General features: G+C 50.9%; 7 protein-coding genes across 7 annotated transcripts; 4 read left to right on the forward strand and 3 right to left on the reverse strand.

Annotated features, from left to right (window-relative positions):
- Positions 1 to 349: 349 nt before the first annotated feature.
- N7489_002312 (polysaccharide deacetylase family protein) lies at positions 350 to 1,776 on the reverse strand (the record flags this gene model as incomplete). Its single annotated transcript, XM_056708067.1, has 3 exons — positions 350 to 669; positions 725 to 810; positions 863 to 1,776. 3 exons carry the CDS (start codon positions 1,774 to 1,776, stop codon positions 350 to 352), a joined length of 1,320 nt encoding a protein of 439 aa, XP_056572369.1.
- Positions 1,777 to 2,551: 775 nt separating this feature from the next.
- On the reverse strand, positions 2,552 to 5,107 carry N7489_002313 (DEAD/DEAH box helicase; the record flags this gene model as incomplete). Its single annotated transcript, XM_056708068.1, has 9 exons — positions 2,552 to 3,075; positions 3,160 to 3,308; positions 3,360 to 3,553; positions 3,626 to 3,777; positions 3,874 to 3,953; positions 4,016 to 4,376; positions 4,430 to 4,565; positions 4,617 to 4,674; positions 4,737 to 5,107. 9 exons carry the CDS (start codon positions 5,105 to 5,107, stop codon positions 2,552 to 2,554), a joined length of 2,025 nt encoding a protein of 674 aa, XP_056572370.1.
- A 776-nt stretch (positions 5,108 to 5,883) lies between these two features.
- N7489_002314 (pantothenate kinase) lies at positions 5,884 to 7,477 on the forward strand (the record flags this gene model as incomplete). The annotated part of the gene is made up of 4 exons (XM_056708069.1): positions 5,884 to 6,102; positions 6,234 to 6,516; positions 6,572 to 7,100; positions 7,150 to 7,477. The coding sequence occupies 4 exons, from the start codon at positions 5,884 to 5,886 to the stop codon at positions 7,475 to 7,477; spliced, it is 1,359 nt and encodes a 452-aa protein (XP_056572371.1).
- A 659-nt stretch (positions 7,478 to 8,136) lies between these two features.
- Positions 8,137 to 9,672, forward strand: N7489_002315 (uncharacterized protein; the record flags this gene model as incomplete). Its single annotated transcript, XM_056708070.1, has 1 exon — positions 8,137 to 9,672. One exon carries the CDS (start codon positions 8,137 to 8,139, stop codon positions 9,670 to 9,672), a length of 1,536 nt encoding a protein of 511 aa, XP_056572372.1.
- A 716-nt stretch (positions 9,673 to 10,388) lies between these two features.
- Positions 10,389 to 11,971, forward strand: pigc (phosphatidylinositol N-acetylglucosaminyltransferase; the record flags this gene model as incomplete). The annotated part of the gene is made up of 2 exons (XM_056708071.1): positions 10,389 to 10,716; positions 10,794 to 11,971. The coding sequence occupies 2 exons, from the start codon at positions 10,389 to 10,391 to the stop codon at positions 11,969 to 11,971; spliced, it is 1,506 nt and encodes a 501-aa protein (XP_056572373.1).
- An 873-nt stretch (positions 11,972 to 12,844) lies between these two features.
- N7489_002317 (uncharacterized protein) lies at positions 12,845 to 14,364 on the forward strand (the record flags this gene model as incomplete). Its single annotated transcript, XM_056708072.1, has 4 exons — positions 12,845 to 12,921; positions 12,984 to 13,276; positions 13,344 to 13,947; positions 14,001 to 14,364. The coding sequence occupies 4 exons, from the start codon at positions 12,845 to 12,847 to the stop codon at positions 14,362 to 14,364; spliced, it is 1,338 nt and encodes a 445-aa protein (XP_056572374.1).
- Positions 14,365 to 14,581: 217 nt separating this feature from the next.
- On the reverse strand, positions 14,582 to 17,874 carry N7489_002318 (uncharacterized protein; the record flags this gene model as incomplete). Its single annotated transcript, XM_056708073.1, has 2 exons — positions 14,582 to 17,527; positions 17,578 to 17,874. 2 exons carry the CDS (start codon positions 17,872 to 17,874, stop codon positions 14,582 to 14,584), a joined length of 3,243 nt encoding a protein of 1,080 aa, XP_056572375.1.
- Positions 17,875 to 17,971: the final 97 nt, after the last annotated feature.

Genomic DNA, 17,971 nt, shown 5'->3' on the forward strand with positions numbered 1-17,971 from the left:
TACTACCATTTTCAGTGTTCTGTGGCTGATGAGCTTGAATAGACAAGCTGTATTCGTGGCGTTGGTTGTTTTATATACTTGGTTGCTCAATACACCCTCTTGCCAAACTTGGATTCCTATTTTGCTATTGTGGAAACGCAAGCATTACTTGCTCTTTCATTGATTCACTGCTCTAAAAGATAACGCCAAAAGAATACATATGTAAGAAACGAATGAAGGCCAGCATTGCGCGGACGACGTCAGGACACCAATTAGGTGGGAGAGGGAACATGCACACTTAAGGATAAACCTAGGTATTCACAGGATAAGTCCTGCTGTGAGTCTGTAGAGGTTTCACGGCATTATCCATTCACAACGGCGGAGCGGAGACATCCCCCAAACACTGATCGATTCGCATGATCTGGTATCCGGCCCTCTTGACGTGTCGAATGAACTCTGGTAGGTATCCAATGGTAGTCGGATGCAGGTAGTGCATGACAGCAAGATTCCCACCCTTTTCAACACTGCGGAAGAAGGCTTCAAGCTGCTTCTCTGGGGTGGACGTATCTGCCCATAGCCAGTCTTCGACATCGACGCTCCAGTTCACAATGGACGGGTTTGGTATGTGTCGGGCTAGCTCCTGACGCAGCCGGGAAGCTACTGTACCGAAGGGCGGGCGGAAGTACGAAGCTGCAAATATTCAGTATCTGGACCATTTTCATGAATGCTTCAGAGGCTAACGTACACTCGATGCCCAGCTGCTCCCTAAAGATTCTCATGGACTGGATAATCTCGTCATCGATCTCAGCGAGCGTTGGCAATGATTCCATCCTTGATATGTCAGCCGTTTCACATGAAACCCCAATGCTCAGAATAAGCTTACTTTGGATGAGTGTTCGAATGAAACGCCACTTGGTGGCCCTTCCTCAACATCTCTTTATAGAACTCCGTGAAATTGCTCGTCGGATCCCTGAGTCCAGCCCCAACAACGAAGAAAGTAACCCGAACACCCTCCTCGTCAAGGATGCGCATGACCTGCTGAGAGTACTGCGGCTGTCCATCGTCGATACCAAATGCAAAGGAATTTGGACGGGAACAACGGAGAACCAATTTCCCATTGGGCATCTTCCCAGGGACAAGATAGTGACCATTTTCCGGCGAGGGCAATGGAACATCAGGCACAATTTCCACACGATGCAAAGTGATGGATTCATTGGTGTAGAAACCATGGAACGAAACCGACACGACGCGATTGAAATCTATATCGAAATGAGCCAAAGGGATATAGAGCTCACGACGGCCCGTTGGAGTCTTGGTGTTGCCCTGGGGGTGCTTTCGTCGACCGCCCTTGGACTTTCTATGCTTGTGTTTCTTCCTTCCCGCATCGGCATATATATTATCAGCACCATCCCAGTTATCATCCTCAGCAAAGGCCTCCGAGGCGGGATGAACCACATACCGCTCCGCCTGGACGGAGTCTGCAATGCCGGGGAAGGGCCTGCGCTGCGGGTTGCACTCGTCGTTGTGTTGATTAAAAGAGACACTGTACTGATCCGTGCCTTCAAATATGACATGCAAATACTCGTTGTACCAGGGTATCAGGCCGTAGCAGGCGTTGGAATCGAACTGTGTGTGGAAGTTCTGGTCCGGGTCTGTTGGGAATAGACGGACGAATCCTGGTCCATGTTGTACGGTTAGATTCTCGCCGGAGCCGTGCCAGAATCCCAGGTCATTGCGGGTTGGATTTTTGAAAGTGTCAATGACAAGAGGGGGGGCTTGACTTTGCCTGCGAGCCATTATGCGAAGCGTTGTGGGTGAGATCTCGGAGTTCATTCCAGTGGCCGTGGTCAACAATTCCGCGGGATAAAGCTGAGGCTGGGAGGAAGAGAAAAAGAGCGGCAGAACCTATAAATAGCCAATGCATGATGGAAGGTTGCAAAAATGATTGAATGTCCTTTGGAGAGGTCGAGGTGGGAGTAGTAAGTAGTTTAAAGCATCGTTTATTTACTTGGAGCAGTCGAAAGAGTCAAGAACGATTGCCTACACATTTAAACAGGCAGGAGGTAGGTAGACCTAAGTGCATCTCTACTTCTCTATATACCATCTACTACTTACTCTCTACTCTCTACTCTCTACGATTTACAGAAATGGAAAATGAACAATGAAAAATGAAAAAGAAAGACTAGATAGTTGCATAAAACCCATGAAATCCGTAATGATGCACATCTTCCCGACCTTTGCATCCATATCACCGCATCCGCGCTCACGATAAAACCTATCTCCTGATAAAGAATGCAGGCGAAAAGGTCTTAGGTTCCACAGATCCAGGCCAGGTCGCATATGGTCGAGAGATCAAGCCCTCAAAACTTCCTCTGGTCGTAATGTGAGATCTGATCCTGAACAACCAGGGTAAAATCTCGAACGTCGTCAAATTCATCATCTGCACCGTTGGAATTCTTTCGTTTCCATTTTTTTGGTTCACTTTTCTGATTTTTGTTCATTTCTCGCCTTCGTCGTTGTTCGTGTTTGTTGGTCTCCCGCGGGAGACACAACCAGCAATGTATGTTGAGCTCTACTGCCAGAATGCATCATCATCCTTGGGAGCGGGCTTTGGCTTCGGGGCCCAGTGGGAACCGGCCAGGCCAGCCTTGGTATCCTTGGGCTTGGCTTCTTCCCTCGGCTTCTTGCGTTCAGTCACGATTGTGGTAGGCCCCCACCATGTAGAAGCCTCCTCCTCCTCCTCGGATGTAATAGTGGGCCTGGGAACAGCAGGCTTGTCATCTTCGGCATCGTCTGCAACCACCTTGTCACTCTCTTCAGCCTCAGCTTGAGCGGCAGCAGATTCAGCATCAGCGTTCGAGCTTTCATGATCAGCCTCAGCCTCAGCGCCAGCGTTAGACTGGTTATCGAAGAATTCCTTGTCAGAGTCATCGTCAAACTCCAGCACATCACCCTCAGGGCGGTACTGCTGAAGGAACTCCGGGATCGCTTGGTCGCATTCGATCAAGATTTTAACAAGATCCTCGGCAATGCCCTCATCGCGGTCATTGTAGAATGAGGTGGCGATGCCTTCATTGCCAATGCGAGCAGTACGGCCTGTAGGTGGTAGAAAGAGGTATTAGCGGTAAGTCCATGAAAGGTATGGGGAACAAAGCAATATCCAGCTGGCGTAATACATACCGATACGGTGAACGTATTCAGTGATGCCCCCATGTATAGCGCTGGGGAGATCGTAGTTGATGACATGGAGCACATTGACCACATCAAGCCCACGAGCGGAGACGCCGGTAGCAACCATGATGGGACACTTTGCTGTCCGGAAGGCACGCCTGTTTTGGTGAGTCAGCAAAATTAAAATAAGAAAGGGAACAAATACTCACATAGCATCCTCGCGTTCACGTTGGGTCCGTCCACCGTGGATTGAGGTGGTGGGCATTCCAGAGTTGAAAAGGTAGTCATCGACGAAGTCAACCTGCTCCTTGCTGTTGACGAAAATCAAGGTGCGAACAGGCGGCATGCTGATCAGAAGGTCATAGAGTGCGCGCATCTTCTTCGGCTGGTCGGCCCAGATGATCTTCAAGTTTCACTAAGCGTTAGCATTGGTCTGAACCCTGGAAGTTCCCCATAATTGCAGTGGTACACATACATCCTGCACAACATTGTGGTGTGAACTGCCAGCTCGGCCAACACGGAGGCGCACATGGTTCTCGTTAAGGTATTGCTTTGCAAGTTTCCGGAATTCCTTGTTGAAGGTAGCGGAGAACATCATGTAGCGGTGATCAGCATCCTCGTTCACATCTTCTTTGAGTCAGCAAAACTGAAACGCAAAGTTGGCGGGTCCAGGCGGGGTCTAAGACTGCGCAATAGTGCGCAATGGCAAACTTTTTCACTTACCTCCTCCTGACATGATCTTCTTGAACTCTTCTTCCCAGTCAGATTCCAGCATCTCATCCGCCTCGTCAATGACGGTGTACCTGCAACGCCGTTAGCATCCAATATCAGCATGGATGTATATCAAAGTGAGTCAAAATGGTACCTAACGCGACGGAGAGAAAGAACGTGAGTTTGTGCCATGAAATCAAGGAGACGGCCTGGAGTGGCAATCAGGATATCGCATCCTTTCTGAAGCTCCTCACGCTGTTGGCGAGAAGGGGCCCCGCCATAAGCAACACACGGACGCAGCATGGAGCGATAGCACAGACGACGCGCTTCATCAAATATCTGAGTGGCCAATTCACGAGTGGGACAGACGATCAGGACCAGTGGCTCTGCTCGAACAGCATCCTCCCTTGGGTTAAATCTTTCCGCGGTGTTAGGCCGAGGGGCAGCCAGCTTCCTCGCCTTGCCCATCAACTTGGAAAGAATTGGAATGAGGAAGGCGCCCGTCTTTCCAGAGCCTATGTTTTGTTAGGACCAAGTGTTACCAAACACCATGCTCCGCAGCACATACCAGTTTGGGCCACGGCAATAACATCAAGGTTGGCTAGCACAGCCGGAATCGCATAAGACTGCACCGCGGTGGGATGTTCGTACCCGCAGAGACGAACGTTCTCCAGCATGACCGGATGCAAGCCAAGGTTTACCCACTATGAATCATTAGACTGGTACATCGTTGCTCGCTTGTCTCGCAGACTGACCTCGGTAACCGACTCGATCTCGCTTGCACTCTCGACTTTGACCTTGTATCCGTTCAGCCTGGAGAAGAAGACATGTTAGATATCGAGTTGGTGTCCGATCATCACATTCACGTCACTTACGCGTCGAGCTTAGCACCAGCCCGAGCGATCAGGTCGCCACTGAAAAGCTGCTCCTCCAGTTCAGGGACGCGAGGGCCAATATCACCATATTCGCCCTTCCATTCGTAACGGGCAGCAACTCCAGCCCACTCCAGGTGATCCTTGCTATTAGCAAGCTCAGCATACTCGAAGGGAACCGGGTCAGTCCAACCTTTGTCCCGAGCAATCTGGTGAGCAGCCTCGGCGTTGGGACCAACACCAGAGAGCACACCTGCAACAGGAGGCTCTCCAACATCGGAACCGACAGCAGATGCAGCTTCGGCGGCGGCGGAGTCGCCAACCTCAGGAGCGTCGGCTGCAGATGCAACTTCGGGGTCGTCATAAGACTCCATGATGGGACCTAATCGAGGATTACGAGTGTCTTGAATGATCGAGTAGGGAACAACGTGGTATGGGGATGGGAGAATGAAAGAAGAAAACAGTGGGAAGAGGTAAGGTGTCTCTATTTATCCATGAAGCAAACGACTAACGCGCTGTCATCCCGCCAGCTTGGTTCCCCTGTGCGCGCAATTCGCAATTACCTTTTTAGTCCTCAAACTCCTCGAGTACTTGATGGAACACGAAATTACTATGGGAACCCCAGAGTCTATGGAAGTATACTCCATGTACCTTTCTCTGTTAGGAAGGAGCAACCCAACTAACCTTGGAACCTGTTCTATAAGTTAAAGGCAATCTTGGGGTACTTCCATCCCCATACAATATACTACTGCGATGGATGTATATTGCATGACTTTTGTTATTCGATCCAAGCCGATTGTGATAATTCGGGAGGGAACTAATGTGGGTAGCACTCTTCTCAGGCTATATAAGCAGATACATGAATGTGCACAAACTGAATGATCTGGCTCAATCATTCTATGTCAAGAGGTTCGTGCATCTCTACAACTCATTCTCTTGTATATACCGTCGGCATATCAAGATCTATACCTCCGCCAACCTTGGAAGGTTGTGATCTACGATGCCTCGGGACGTTAGCTCCTCGGCTTCCAAGAGGAAAGAAAAAGTGGATCCCTCCCGGGTAGAAGGAGGTAGAAGATATACGCAGTAAGCCTGGGAACGGCTACCTTCTTCACCTCCAGCGATTCTACCTCCTTCACAACATTCCATCATGGCCGAACGTGTGGAGGTAGATACTCGCAAGCGCCCGAACCGTTTGGAAGCTGCAATCACCAATCCCGGCGCCGTCAAAATCAATGTCACGGGCGCATTCATCGTCGACGACGAACCACGATCCAAAAGTCCCGTCGATGCAGAGGGCGTACACTACGAAAACAAGGATATTCGACTTCCACATCATACAGGCGTTGTGAGCCATGTGGCTGTCGATGTGAGTCAAAATTTTATTTTCTCTGCCCCGCACTGCTACCGGTTTCCCCCCCCGCAATCTAGGGGCCGGGCAGACAATTCGGTCGCAACGCCAGAAGACAGCATAACTGACATGGCATTGGGACTTGGTAGATTGGTGGAACACTTGCGAAGCTTGTCTATTTCACTCGAGAGCTCGACACTGCGGATAATGGCGGCCGACTCAATTTCCTCAACTTTGAAACGCACCGGATCGATCTGTGCATCAACTTCATCCGACAACTCAAAGAGGAACACGAGAAGCGCAATGGTTCGACACGGGAGGGACTGTGTGTCGTGGCCACTGGGGGTGGCGCATACAAGTACTACGATCGGTTGAAAGAAGAGTTAAATGTTAATATTCTACGGGAAGAAGAGATGGAATGCTTGATCATTGGTAAGTCGTCGAACAGGTGCAAGTGTAGAACAAACTGTCTGACAGCTCAAAAAAGGACTGGACTTCTTCATTACCGAAATTCCCAACGAAGTCTTCACTTATAGCGATGCCGATCCCGAACCGATGCAATATGCCGAAGCCCGTGCTGATGTCTACCCTTATCTCCTCGTCAATATAGGATCAGGTGTGTCGATGATAAAAGTGTCCGGTCCGAGACAATTCGAGCGTGTGGGCGGAACACATCTCGGTGGTGGAACGTTCTGGGGCATCATGTCTTTATTGACCGGCTCCCGGACCTTCGACGACATGCTAGCAATGGCCGACCGCGGGGACAACAGTGCAGTGGACATGCTTGTAGGAGATATCTACGGCATGGATTACACCAAGATTGGGTTGAAAAGCACAGCTATTGCCAGTACTTTCGGCAAAGTGCTCCGGTTGAAAAACGATGCCGAGCAAGGGGCCGAGGACGGCGAGGGCTTGATTCGCGACGACCCCAGTGAAGCTAGCGAGTCTAGCAAGTCCAGCCATGGAGCTAAGCCCAATCCGGAAGATATGAGCAGGAGTCTGCTCTACGCCATCAGGTAGGTTTCATTGTTTCCATTCTCCGAAGTCCGGACTAACCCCGATTAGTAATAATATTGGTCAGATCGCATATCTGCAGTCTGAAAAGCATTCAGTCAAACATATTTACTTCGGAGGCTCATTTATTCGGGGCCACCGGCAAACAATGAATACTCTCTCCTACGCCATCCGCTTCTGGTCCAAGGGCGAGAAGCAAGCGTATTTCCTGCGCCATGAGGGCTACCTAGGTGCCGTGGGTGCCTTCATCAGACGCCAGCCGCAAAACTGGGGTCGCAGAAACAGTGTTGACGACGTGGTCGCACCGCAGGCGGTCCGAAACCTCGTCCAAAATAACAGTGTCCTTCAACAACATGGCAGGTCGTCCAGTGATCTATAACAGACTAAACTATTTGTGACCCCTCCGCTTTTGAGTCTTGATACCCCTTAGCAATCTATGAACCAGTCTTGTGCCGACTACTTTTGTGCACCCAGTGTGGCTGCTTTAGCCACCTGTGAAAAAGGCCAATTTGGCGATTTCCGGCATTTGTCCATGTACATTTAGATCTACCTGAAGCTTTTCAGCTTCTTGTTTGACTTTCAAACAGTTCGGTTATCATCTTAGAGAAATAAATTTCACATTTCATTCCATTTTGCTCTGGGGTATGTACTTTCATGGTCTTATTGTAGCTCTCTTTGCATCTGATATTGGTTGCCCCGTATGATGTCGTCGATCAAGCGCATCTTCCATTGCCACCGCGCTGACATCGTCTTCCTGGAAGACCGGTCCCTTCCGGTTCTTTCTGCCCCAGATCGTTTGCATTGCCCTTGCAAAAAGCCCTCAGCTGTCACCTGGACTCCCAATTCTCCTATACATTGATCGCAATTTCACTTCTATTGCGATTTATTTGCGTGGATCTTCTACTTCCTGCGTGTCACGTACTCCCCTACTCCTGCTTCTTCTTTCTTTTTTCCTTCGCGCATCTTTCTACCTTTCCCTCGTCTCATTCTATCCCTATCTACACACACTTCATCTTCTTTATCCTTCTTGTTGTCAATATGGCCGAAAGCCCAGTGCATGTGATTTCAGACCAACTCAAAAGCCTCACGGCGCAATCACCGGCCGCTCGGAATGCATCCCCTGTATCAGCTACGAGGGTTGGCGCTACCGAGCCTATCATTCAGGGCTCTGTCCTCAATGCACCGGAAGGAACAGATCCACAAGTTCCGACTTCAACTGAGTCTGATCTGACCGATATCGACGAGTCACTTCTGCAAGATCCATCAGATCCTGCTCCTATGCCACAGTCGGGTGCGACCGAAACCCATTTCATTAACCCAACGGCTCCGCGTGTGAGCTACCAAGTCTCTGCGTCTGGCGAGGTCATGATTATCCAAGAAACTCAAACTCCAAGACCAATCGCTCGCGCCCCAGCGCCCCGGCCGAGCCCACCTGCATACCTATCCTTTGATCGGCTTGCTCAAGGCTTGTCGCCAAAGCTGGCATCCTCGCCTACCACCTCAACGATTCAACCTCCGTCCCTAGCAGTGGAGCGCATCATCGGCCCAAAGCAGCCGATCCCCGCACGAATCCTTGAACTTCTCGAGGAATGGCATGAAGATTCCCCGTACACGGAACATCCCTCTGCTTTGTCTGGCCGCGCTCCGTCTACTTGGAAGCACTTCAAAGCTTTCAGTGATGATGGCGACGAGTGCGAGCTATCAATCTTTCAGATCTCTCTCAAGGGTCAAACTCGACGAAGTGTTACCTATCGTATTATGATACTTCACTCCCAGAATGGACCCGAGGAACTTGTCGTCTACGGCCAACCTCGGCCGAAGTTCAGAGGACCCTTGACCAAGGGTACGAGGGGGCTGTACCTACTGGACTGGCTGGAAATCGAGCAAAAGGGCGAGGTCCAGGCTTGCGGATTGAAGCTCTGGAGAACAGACGAACAGAATATTACGTTCAGTGCACACATGTTCGATTATGGACGCAAGTGCACTCGGCTGTCCGGGCCGAATGATATTTTCAACATGCGCGCCTCATCTTCCACGCCCAAGAAACAGTCCGGCGCAAGCGAGAACATTGAGGATGCTGGATCCAACTCATCTGAGCCGCCTTATTCCCCCTCGAGGTCTAGCCGCCAAGCTTCGACCAGCAACCATCCCAAACCGGAAACTGAAGAAGACAAAACCTCAGTTGCCCCACGCCCGTCGCCAGCCAAGACCGGTTCACCTGAATTCCGTCCTCTGGCGAGTCCCTGGAAGCCTCAGAAGAGGCGCCGTGGCACATGGAGCTCCAATGATGAGACCTCTGTTCTTCGCTACAAGCTGATGTCCGATGAGTCGGACCAAGTCCGTGTCTTCAAGACGAATGACGCAAAGGTGTTGTTTGAAAAGGCCCAGCAGTTCTACAAGGGCATGGAGAAGCGCACAGGACTTTTGTGCACTGTTTATGGTGTTGAGGGCGTCCGATACGTGGGGGAGGGGTGCGTTGACGAATTTGATATCCTTCAGGAGGATATTCGGAAGACTTCTGGTCCTGGTGATGAGGACCGCGTTGTGGTGGTGAAGCCGGCAATGGGCTTCTAAATCGCCAATTGAAATGACCTGGTGGGATGGTGTTGTGGACGGAAGCATCTTGAGGTAGATCTGTTGTAGTCCGCCTGCGCGTGGATGTATGTGTTACTTCCAAGAAACTCCAAAAAAAAATGAAATTTGTTAGATTAGTTCGACTATTTCATGGCCCATGTAGTCACCTAAAGCAGCATCGCCATCTTCATTATACATGGAAATCGTGTCAACATTTGGGGGTTTCTCACAGCGGTCATCTGTGAACTTCTTTGATCTGGTGCAGCATGGATATTAGTTGGAGAAAGCCGTACATGTCTACCTTTTCGAGGGGCACGATCTTTTGTTTCACTCGATTAGCACGGATCATACCGAGTAATATGGTATATATATCACTTGAGATGGCTGGATGCAAAATGCTTGGGGTGTAATGAACATTACCTCCATGACCTACTATACTAGACAGTAAAAATTGAATAGATGTAAGCTTTTCTTTGAAAGTCAAAATCGCGAGCTGAGACCTACTATCCCATCAAGAAATGAAACCCAAGTCGTCCAACCTCAAGGAACAAGGGCTGATACGATCACGTGCGTGTATAGATAACTGCTGAATCAGCCTCTAGATGCCCGCCGGACGGGTCGCGCCCTCGTTGACAACAAACCGTCACATCTACATTAAACATCGGGGTTATTTTCCTTCTCACGCCATGCCCCGACGCTAGTCCTACCTGTGCTCGATGGCGTCTCCTCCCTCGCTAGACCCTTTCCCTCCTCCGGTCCCCGTCGACACTCATCCAAACCGCGCTACAGGGTCCAAGCCTCCTGAGCTCGAACGATCCCTTCCCGACCCCAATCGACTAGCGCCAGAAGATGCGTACTTCGCACCCTCACTTTCGCGCGCCCGGTCAGCGCCCAGTAACTACGAGGAAAATCTGCGGTCGTTGAACGGTGACGGCAGTGCCCATATTGGGTCTACTGCAGCGCTGCGGAAGAAGTTGGGCGGTCCTGGACGGCGTCGGAAGCGAAAGGGAGCCTGGAAGAAGTTGCTTTGGGTTAAGCAATCGTGTATGTCTGCGCGGAGGCCCGGGCCCTGTATAAGGCTCGGGGTTGGTGTTGCGCTGTTGCTGACGATCGATTCATAGATCCGGATAACTACACCGACACGGAAACGTTTCTTGACCACCTTCAGCGTAATCCTCGGGTGCGGCCGTATGATTTCTGGCCTCTGGTGGCTGACTCGACTGTGATTGTGCAGCATGTCTGTTCGGTGGTTATCTTTGTTTGCTGCTTCGTCGGCATTGTCCAAGACCGGGTGAGCCCTGTCTCAATTGTCTGCTGGGGGAGCGTTGGTACGGCAGTGGGCTGGATTCTATGGGATAATTGGATCTGGAAGGAGCATGGGGAATCCGTGCAAAGTATAGGTGGAATTACTGAAGGCGATGATGGATCCAGCTCGACTTCATTTGCCAGCGCTGTCGATACACCGGCCAATGACACCCAATCGGATGAGACGAAGACGAACGCCATTCACGGCCTTGGGCTGTCAATGTCTGGAAATGAATCAAAAGAGCAATTCGCCCGTCGCAGTGCGGATTTCCGCGAAAGCATCGACGGAGTGGCTCATTTAACAGCGCAAAGTGCTGGGCCGTCTGCTCCAGGCAGCTCCATCATTGGCACTACGGACCCATTGATGTCGCGAGATAATCACCGCGTTTCTATGCTGTCACCGCGCAACCGGCAGCGCTTGACTACAGTCAAGTCGGCCTTCCTTATTTACTTCTCCCTCCTGGGCCTCAGTCCCATCTTGAAATCTCTTACCAAGTCCACCGCCAGTGACTCGATCTGGGCGATGAGCTGCTGGCTTTTAATCATGAATATATTCTCTTTCGACTATGGGAGCGGTGAAGGCGCAGGCGCCACTACCAAGTTTCCTGCTTCTTTGTCCACCAACGCAGCTGTGATGGCATCGACCGTGCTCGCGTCCCGGCTGCCCTCTACGACACATGTGTTCAGTCTCATGTTGTTCTCCATGGAGGTATTTGGGCTGTTCCCCATCTTCCGGCGCCAACTGAGACAGAAATCATGGACTGGTCATGTGCTTCTGACACTGGCCCTTGTGATCGTTGCTGGTGGCGCTGTTGGTGTCACGCTGAGCGGCGGTTGGGCAGCAGCCATCATTGGATCCGTACTAGGAAGTATCCTGACTGCTTTTGTCATGGGCGGGTGCAGCTGGTGGCTTATCAGCTTGCAAAAGTACAAGAACGTCGTGATCGGTCCCTGGGACCCTGCCCGGCCGATCATTCGGCGCCACTGGAACTAAGCGCCCATGTTTGACTAATGACTTTTAGCGCCATTGTAATATAGATTGTCGGAGTTTGGTTGGATCTTGTTGCTTATACCCCTAGACCAGCCTGTCTATTTGAAACATCCTCGTCTCAAATGCCTTCCTTCCGTACATCGTCGAGTTTCGCCCGCGCCCCATGGCCAGTGCTCGTAGAGTCAGACCATGACGTGACAATATCCCAAATGAATACTTCCAGAAAGCTTAACATTGAATCCGGTTTTCAGTTCTACGGCGATTGGGTTCAACTAGGGGGGAATGCGGGTTTGGGAAGAATCTGGCATACCAACCTTGTACATTGCACACCGATAATAGACTTGCCACCATTATACTCAAGAAGAAACGCCTTTTGGAACGTCTCAACCAGGATTATGGCCCCCTAATCTATTTTTACCTATTGGTATTAGGGGGCAGTACTTCAGGCAGCCCCAAAGGACTTGGCATTCCGCAATCCTTAGCGCTGCCCTTTCTTAGCGCCTAGAATCCTTCTCTTTAGGGGTTGTCTCACTGCATTATTCGATGAGCTGAAGAGTGATACGACATTCCCAAAAGGAATGGCCCACATGCCCCGCATACTCAGATCAAGGCACATGTTCGATAGTCCTGAATCATCCTGGCATATTTCGGTGTCCATGCGTGCAGTACTGCAGAACTCGAATATATACCCGGGCTTCTTCTGTCCCAAATGATTTCCTCTATTCTTTCTCCGTTTACTTCGTTCGCGGCTTCAAGCTGCTTTTCGACTCTCAACGACAGACTGGTTATCTGTTTATACATTCTTTCCTGATCTCTGGATCCATCTTTCGATCTGCCTATACAAATATCACGGCTGTGGGCTAATCGACTCTCATTATGTTCAAACGTCTCGCACTTGGTCTGCTGGCCGCCCAGTCAGTGGCTGCCATGCGTTTTGCCATGTACATTGACGAGTTAGTACAAACCGCTGGAATGGATCTACACATCCCAGATCTCACAGCTAATGTCTGCCCAGGTACCATACCACCGCTCTCCCGGGACAGGAGAAGACTGAGGGCATTGACTATGCAATCATGAGTTTTGCTGCCTCAAAGCTATTCAACTCCGACTCACCGGCAGAATACAAGCCATTCGAGTCCCCCGAGACCATGCGCAAGCGCTTCAGCCCGGATACCAAGCTAATGGTCGCTATTGGTGGCTGGGGTGATACCGCTGGCTTCTCCGAGGGAGCCAAGGACGAGGCTTCGCGCACGCGATATGCCAAGAATGTCGCATCCATGCTCGACGCACATGGTTTCGACGGCGTCGGTAAGAGATACCCCAACAATGCTTTCTGAACCAGAAAAAGGAGCAAGTGGTTAACTAATATAAACAGATATTGACTGGGAATACCCTGGTGGCAATGGCCAGGACTACAGACAAGTGCCCAACGAGGAGAAAGTGGACGAGATCGAAACATATCCTCTATTCCTGGAAGCTCTCCGCAAAGAACTTGGCGACAAGATCATCTCTATCGCAGTACCTGGTCGTAAGCAGGACTTTATCGCCTATACCAAGGAACAGGGCCCCAAGATCTGGAAGTCTGTCGATATGGTCAATGTCATGAGCTACGATCTGACTAACCGTCGCGACAATGTTACCAATCACGCTAGCGGTGTCCAGGGTTCCTTGGACACCATTAACGAGTATCTGGCGATTGGGGCTGATCCCGAAAAGCTCAACCTTGGCTTTGCATATTATGCCAAGTGGTTTACCACCAACGCTGACTCCGATTGTGATGAGAACCCTCTGGGCTGTGAGCTTGCCAAGCTTGAGAACGACGATGGGTCGGACAATGGCAAGTCCGGTGCTTTGACTTTCGAGGCTAGCACTGTTGCTGCTCCCCCTAAGGATCTGAAAGACAGCACCGATGGATTGTGTGGATTCGGAGCGAAGACCAAGTGCCCATCAGGACAGTGCTGCAGTTCCTCCGGCTATTGGTATGTTTAACCATCCCTTACTTGCGGTTGGAATTTAAATTAACTTTGTACAGCGGTACTACCGATGAGTTCTGCCAGGCTGGCTGTCTCTCTGACTACGGTACCTGCAAGGGTATCTCTATCACCGACTCATGGCGCAAGGCCCAGAAGGATGGCAAGACCGATGAGAAGGGCGGTGGTCAGTACTACTTCGACAGTGAGAACAACCTTTTCTGGACCTGGGATACCCCCGAAATGATCGCCCGCAAGTTCAAGGAGATCGTTGCGGAGAAGAAGCTTGGTGGTGTCATGGCTTGGAGTTTGGGAGAGGATACCTACAAGTTTGAGCACTTGGAGGCTATGCAGAAGGGTATCAAGTCTCAGTCTAACTCTCCGAAGGTTGAGGAGCCCCCCGTGGCTGAGAGAGGCTGTGCCTAGTGACTGTATGGAGTTATGATAAGTCGGAGTCAGAGGTTGCGAAATACCAGAACACTTTTATTGCTCTAAATTGAGCGTTTGATTCCCCTTGTTTGCTTAGTTTTTACCTCTGAATCTCGCTTACTGCTCTCACCTTTACTCTTAATGGCCTCATCATCCCGATATCTTCAGCAGGACGTAGTAAAACTGAATCGCAATTATATTCTCTACTATTAATTTATTTACCAGCCCACCGACTCATCCATGACCCAATATACCTCTGGACCAATCCACTGGCAACAGGATCTTCCACAAGACCGAGAGAGGGACAGTCCTGCACTGTCCGCTCAGTTTCAAATGTGAGACCAGCCTCTTCATTCCTCCCTGGCCCTGTCTCCGACAGACCATGACTTGTGTACTTAGATCTCCAGAAATCGATGAGCTTCACACTCGGATTTTTCTCCGGGTCCTGCTCACTAGTCGCCAATCTGCTGAGCCACTCCTGCGGAGGGACAACCTCAAACTCCGCCAAGGCTGAACCTTGTCTCAGAGCAGGAAGCAAATCATCCTTCCAGCTAAAAGTGCGAGGATTAACCAAGTGGTACACCATGTTAAGATCGGCAGACCCGGACACATTCATGGCAATGTCCGAAATAGCCCGACCACACTGATCAACAGGCAACCAACTCGGCCGCTCATTCAGTTCCGGCAATGCACCCGTCGTCAACGCACTCCGGAACATAAGCGCAACGGCTTCCGTGTCGTTCCATTGCGCGCCGACCGTATCGCCGCCAAGCTGGCCGATTCTCAGAACTCGGGCTTGCATGCCCGTCTGACGCATGGCGTTACGAGTGATATGCTCTGTGACCAGCTTCGATCTGCCGTACCCAGTCCTTTGTGCGTGCTCCAAATCCTCGATTATGGTCTCGGGAATTGATGCGGGTTTGGGGGTATTGCCCGCAGCGCTTACACTCGAGCAGAAGAAGAAGCGTGCCGGGGAGGCTAGATGAGAGCGCAGGCAGAGGTTGATGAGGTTGTATGTTCCGCGAATATGCTGCTGCTCGAAGGACCGCACGCCCAGGTTGAAGTTGACAGCCCAGGCACTGTGGATGACGCATGTCAAGCACGAGACCAAGTGTTGCAGATCGTGGTCTTTGAGACCGAGGTTGGGCTGTGACATGTCACCAGGGACGGCGTGAAGCTTCGCTGCTTCGGTTTCGGTGAGAACGATGCTGCGATCAGCCAGTGCTTTGTAGAGACGGGCTCCTGCCGCTGCTTGACCTGGTGCGCGCACGATTGCCCATACTTCGGAGACTGTTGGTCGTTTCAGTAATTCGGAGACAATGAAAGCCCCCAAATTGCCGGTTGCGCCGGTGACCATTACCACCTCTGTTTCTGGGCTTCGGGCTATCGTTGGGAAATGATGGGTGAAATGGGAGTATTTCTCGATCATTTCACGCATGGAATGAAGCTCATCTTCTCTCTCGAATTCCTGACCAGTTCGCAGCTGGTAGAGGTGCCTCGCAAGTGCGCTGACTGTGCCTTTCTCGAACACAATGTTCTGTGAAATCTGGTCTCCTCCCTCGCCGATATCGATATCGCGCATAATGCATCTCCAAATTTGCGTTGTCTGCAAACTGTCTACTCCAGCCGAGAAGATATCGGCCTCAGCACCGGGTATCAGTACGCCCAAGTCTTCGCTGAATCTTGAAAGCAACCAATCCTCCAGTTGTGGAATGCTGAGCGCGAGGGAACCTCTCTTCTGGCCACTCCCTTCAAATTTGGCATATGCCTGCTTGATATCCTCTTCAAATTGCTGATAAACCTGAGCGCGTATACAGGTTCCTTTATCAGTTCTGGCGTATACAACATCGGAACCTTTGATCACGACAAGCTCCTTGGGGATACGGGAGAACGTCTCGGCGCGAGAATTTGCCGCCTCAACAGCTGGCCAGATAGCTTCCAAAAATTCATCGTCGCTGAGATGAGGCACCTTGCCAGGAGCACGGAAAATCAAAGCCCCAGGCACAGTCCGCTGGAAGCCGAACACAACGCAGTCACTCACGATAGGCTCTTCTCTGACGCGGCCTTCAATAGGAATAGGAAGCACCTTTTCGCCATTGACTAGGGTGATCCGATCGTCAAGCCGACTCAAATATTTATAATAATTGCCCTTCTCTGGATCCGGGTGTTTGGTGAACAAATCGGCTGTTCTGAAGGAGTTCTCTGGGTTCTTTGCGCTATACGGTGGTTTTGAATTGGAAGGACCCTTGCTCGGCAGGCCGTCCAACGCAACGCATTCAAAAACCCCGGGCGAGATTTCATCCATCAAGGTGAGGTCGGCAACAGGACGGTGCAGTCGCATATACTGCCACTCCTTATCTTCCGGAGCTCGGAAAGAAGTCATAATTTGTCCCGTTTCCGTCGCTCCATAGTTGCCGACCAGATTCACGCCCTGTGCAACAAGACGGTCGCCAAGATCATCTGGACAACTAGATCCGCCGTATAGCACGAGCTGCGGGCGAGCTAGCGCTTGAATGCCTTCTTGCTTCTCTGCCAGCAGTTTGATCACGTATGGCACGGCGCTGATTTGTTGTGGCTTCGCCACCTGGAGGGCATCGAAAAGATTCTGGTATGTGACCGGAAGAGAATGGTTTCCTAGGTACGCTGGTGCTCTTGTATAAAATGCTCTTCCAAACTCCATTAGAGCGTGCGAGTGGAAGAGCGGGCTAATAGTGAAGAGTCGTAGGCCGAAGCTCTTGCAGAAATTGGCTAGCGTTTGAAGGTTGGTGAGGAAAATCGGCTTCGGGAAACCGGTGCTCCCCGATGAATGTAGGATCCAGGCGATTTTCCTGCCTTCCCGTGATGGGTCTGCACCCGGTCGTTCAAATAGAGGAGTGCTAACCGGACGGTTGAACCAGTCCTCTCTTTGTAGTAGAGGAAAGGTACTACATCCAGGACGCTCGGCGCAAATTTCAGTTACAACTTGCTGAAACTGGTTTGCTTTAATAAGCTGGCTGCAGTTTGCCATCTCCATTAGCCGAGTATAAGCCGGTGCCGTGAGGCGCGTGGACAAGAAAAGCACGGCATAGCCAAGGCGATTCAGCGCGAAGAAAGTCACCACGACCTCGAAACTAGATCCAGCTAGCATAGCGACAACAGGTGCCTGCTCGAGATTTGGGTCCTACGAGAGGATTAGTTGAGATTGACGCAGGGAAATAGTCTTCTTCTTACCGCGGGTACAAGTCCTTGCTGCATGTAAAAGCAAACAGCGAGATCAGTATACCGATCGATGGCCCCCGCTGTATGTTCCTCAAAATCAGCTGCTCCGCGAATCGGGTAGCATATCAGAGGTCGTTTTGCCTCATCTGGTTGAGCTGCATGAGATTTCAATAGGCCATCGATGGTTGCGAATTGTTCGAATGGCGGCCACTGGGAATGAAGCGTGCCGTTCAAGAGGCGAGTCGCAATATCTTGGGTCTGAAGTGGCCTGACGCCCCCTTCAGTAGTCGTGATGGTTACTGTAGCCATGATAGTTGTGTAAGGTACGATTAACAATTTATTCTGAGATGACTTTATATCTGGCGGAAAAGCCCCATGTTGGGGTAATCCCACGCCTCGCGGGTGC

Source organism: Penicillium chrysogenum (assembly GCF_028827035.1).
Source record: "Penicillium chrysogenum strain IBT 35668 chromosome Unknown utg000001l_segment0_segment0, whole genome shotgun sequence".
In the NCBI taxonomy this organism is placed as follows: Eukaryota; Fungi; Ascomycota; class Eurotiomycetes; order Eurotiales; family Aspergillaceae; genus Penicillium; species Penicillium chrysogenum.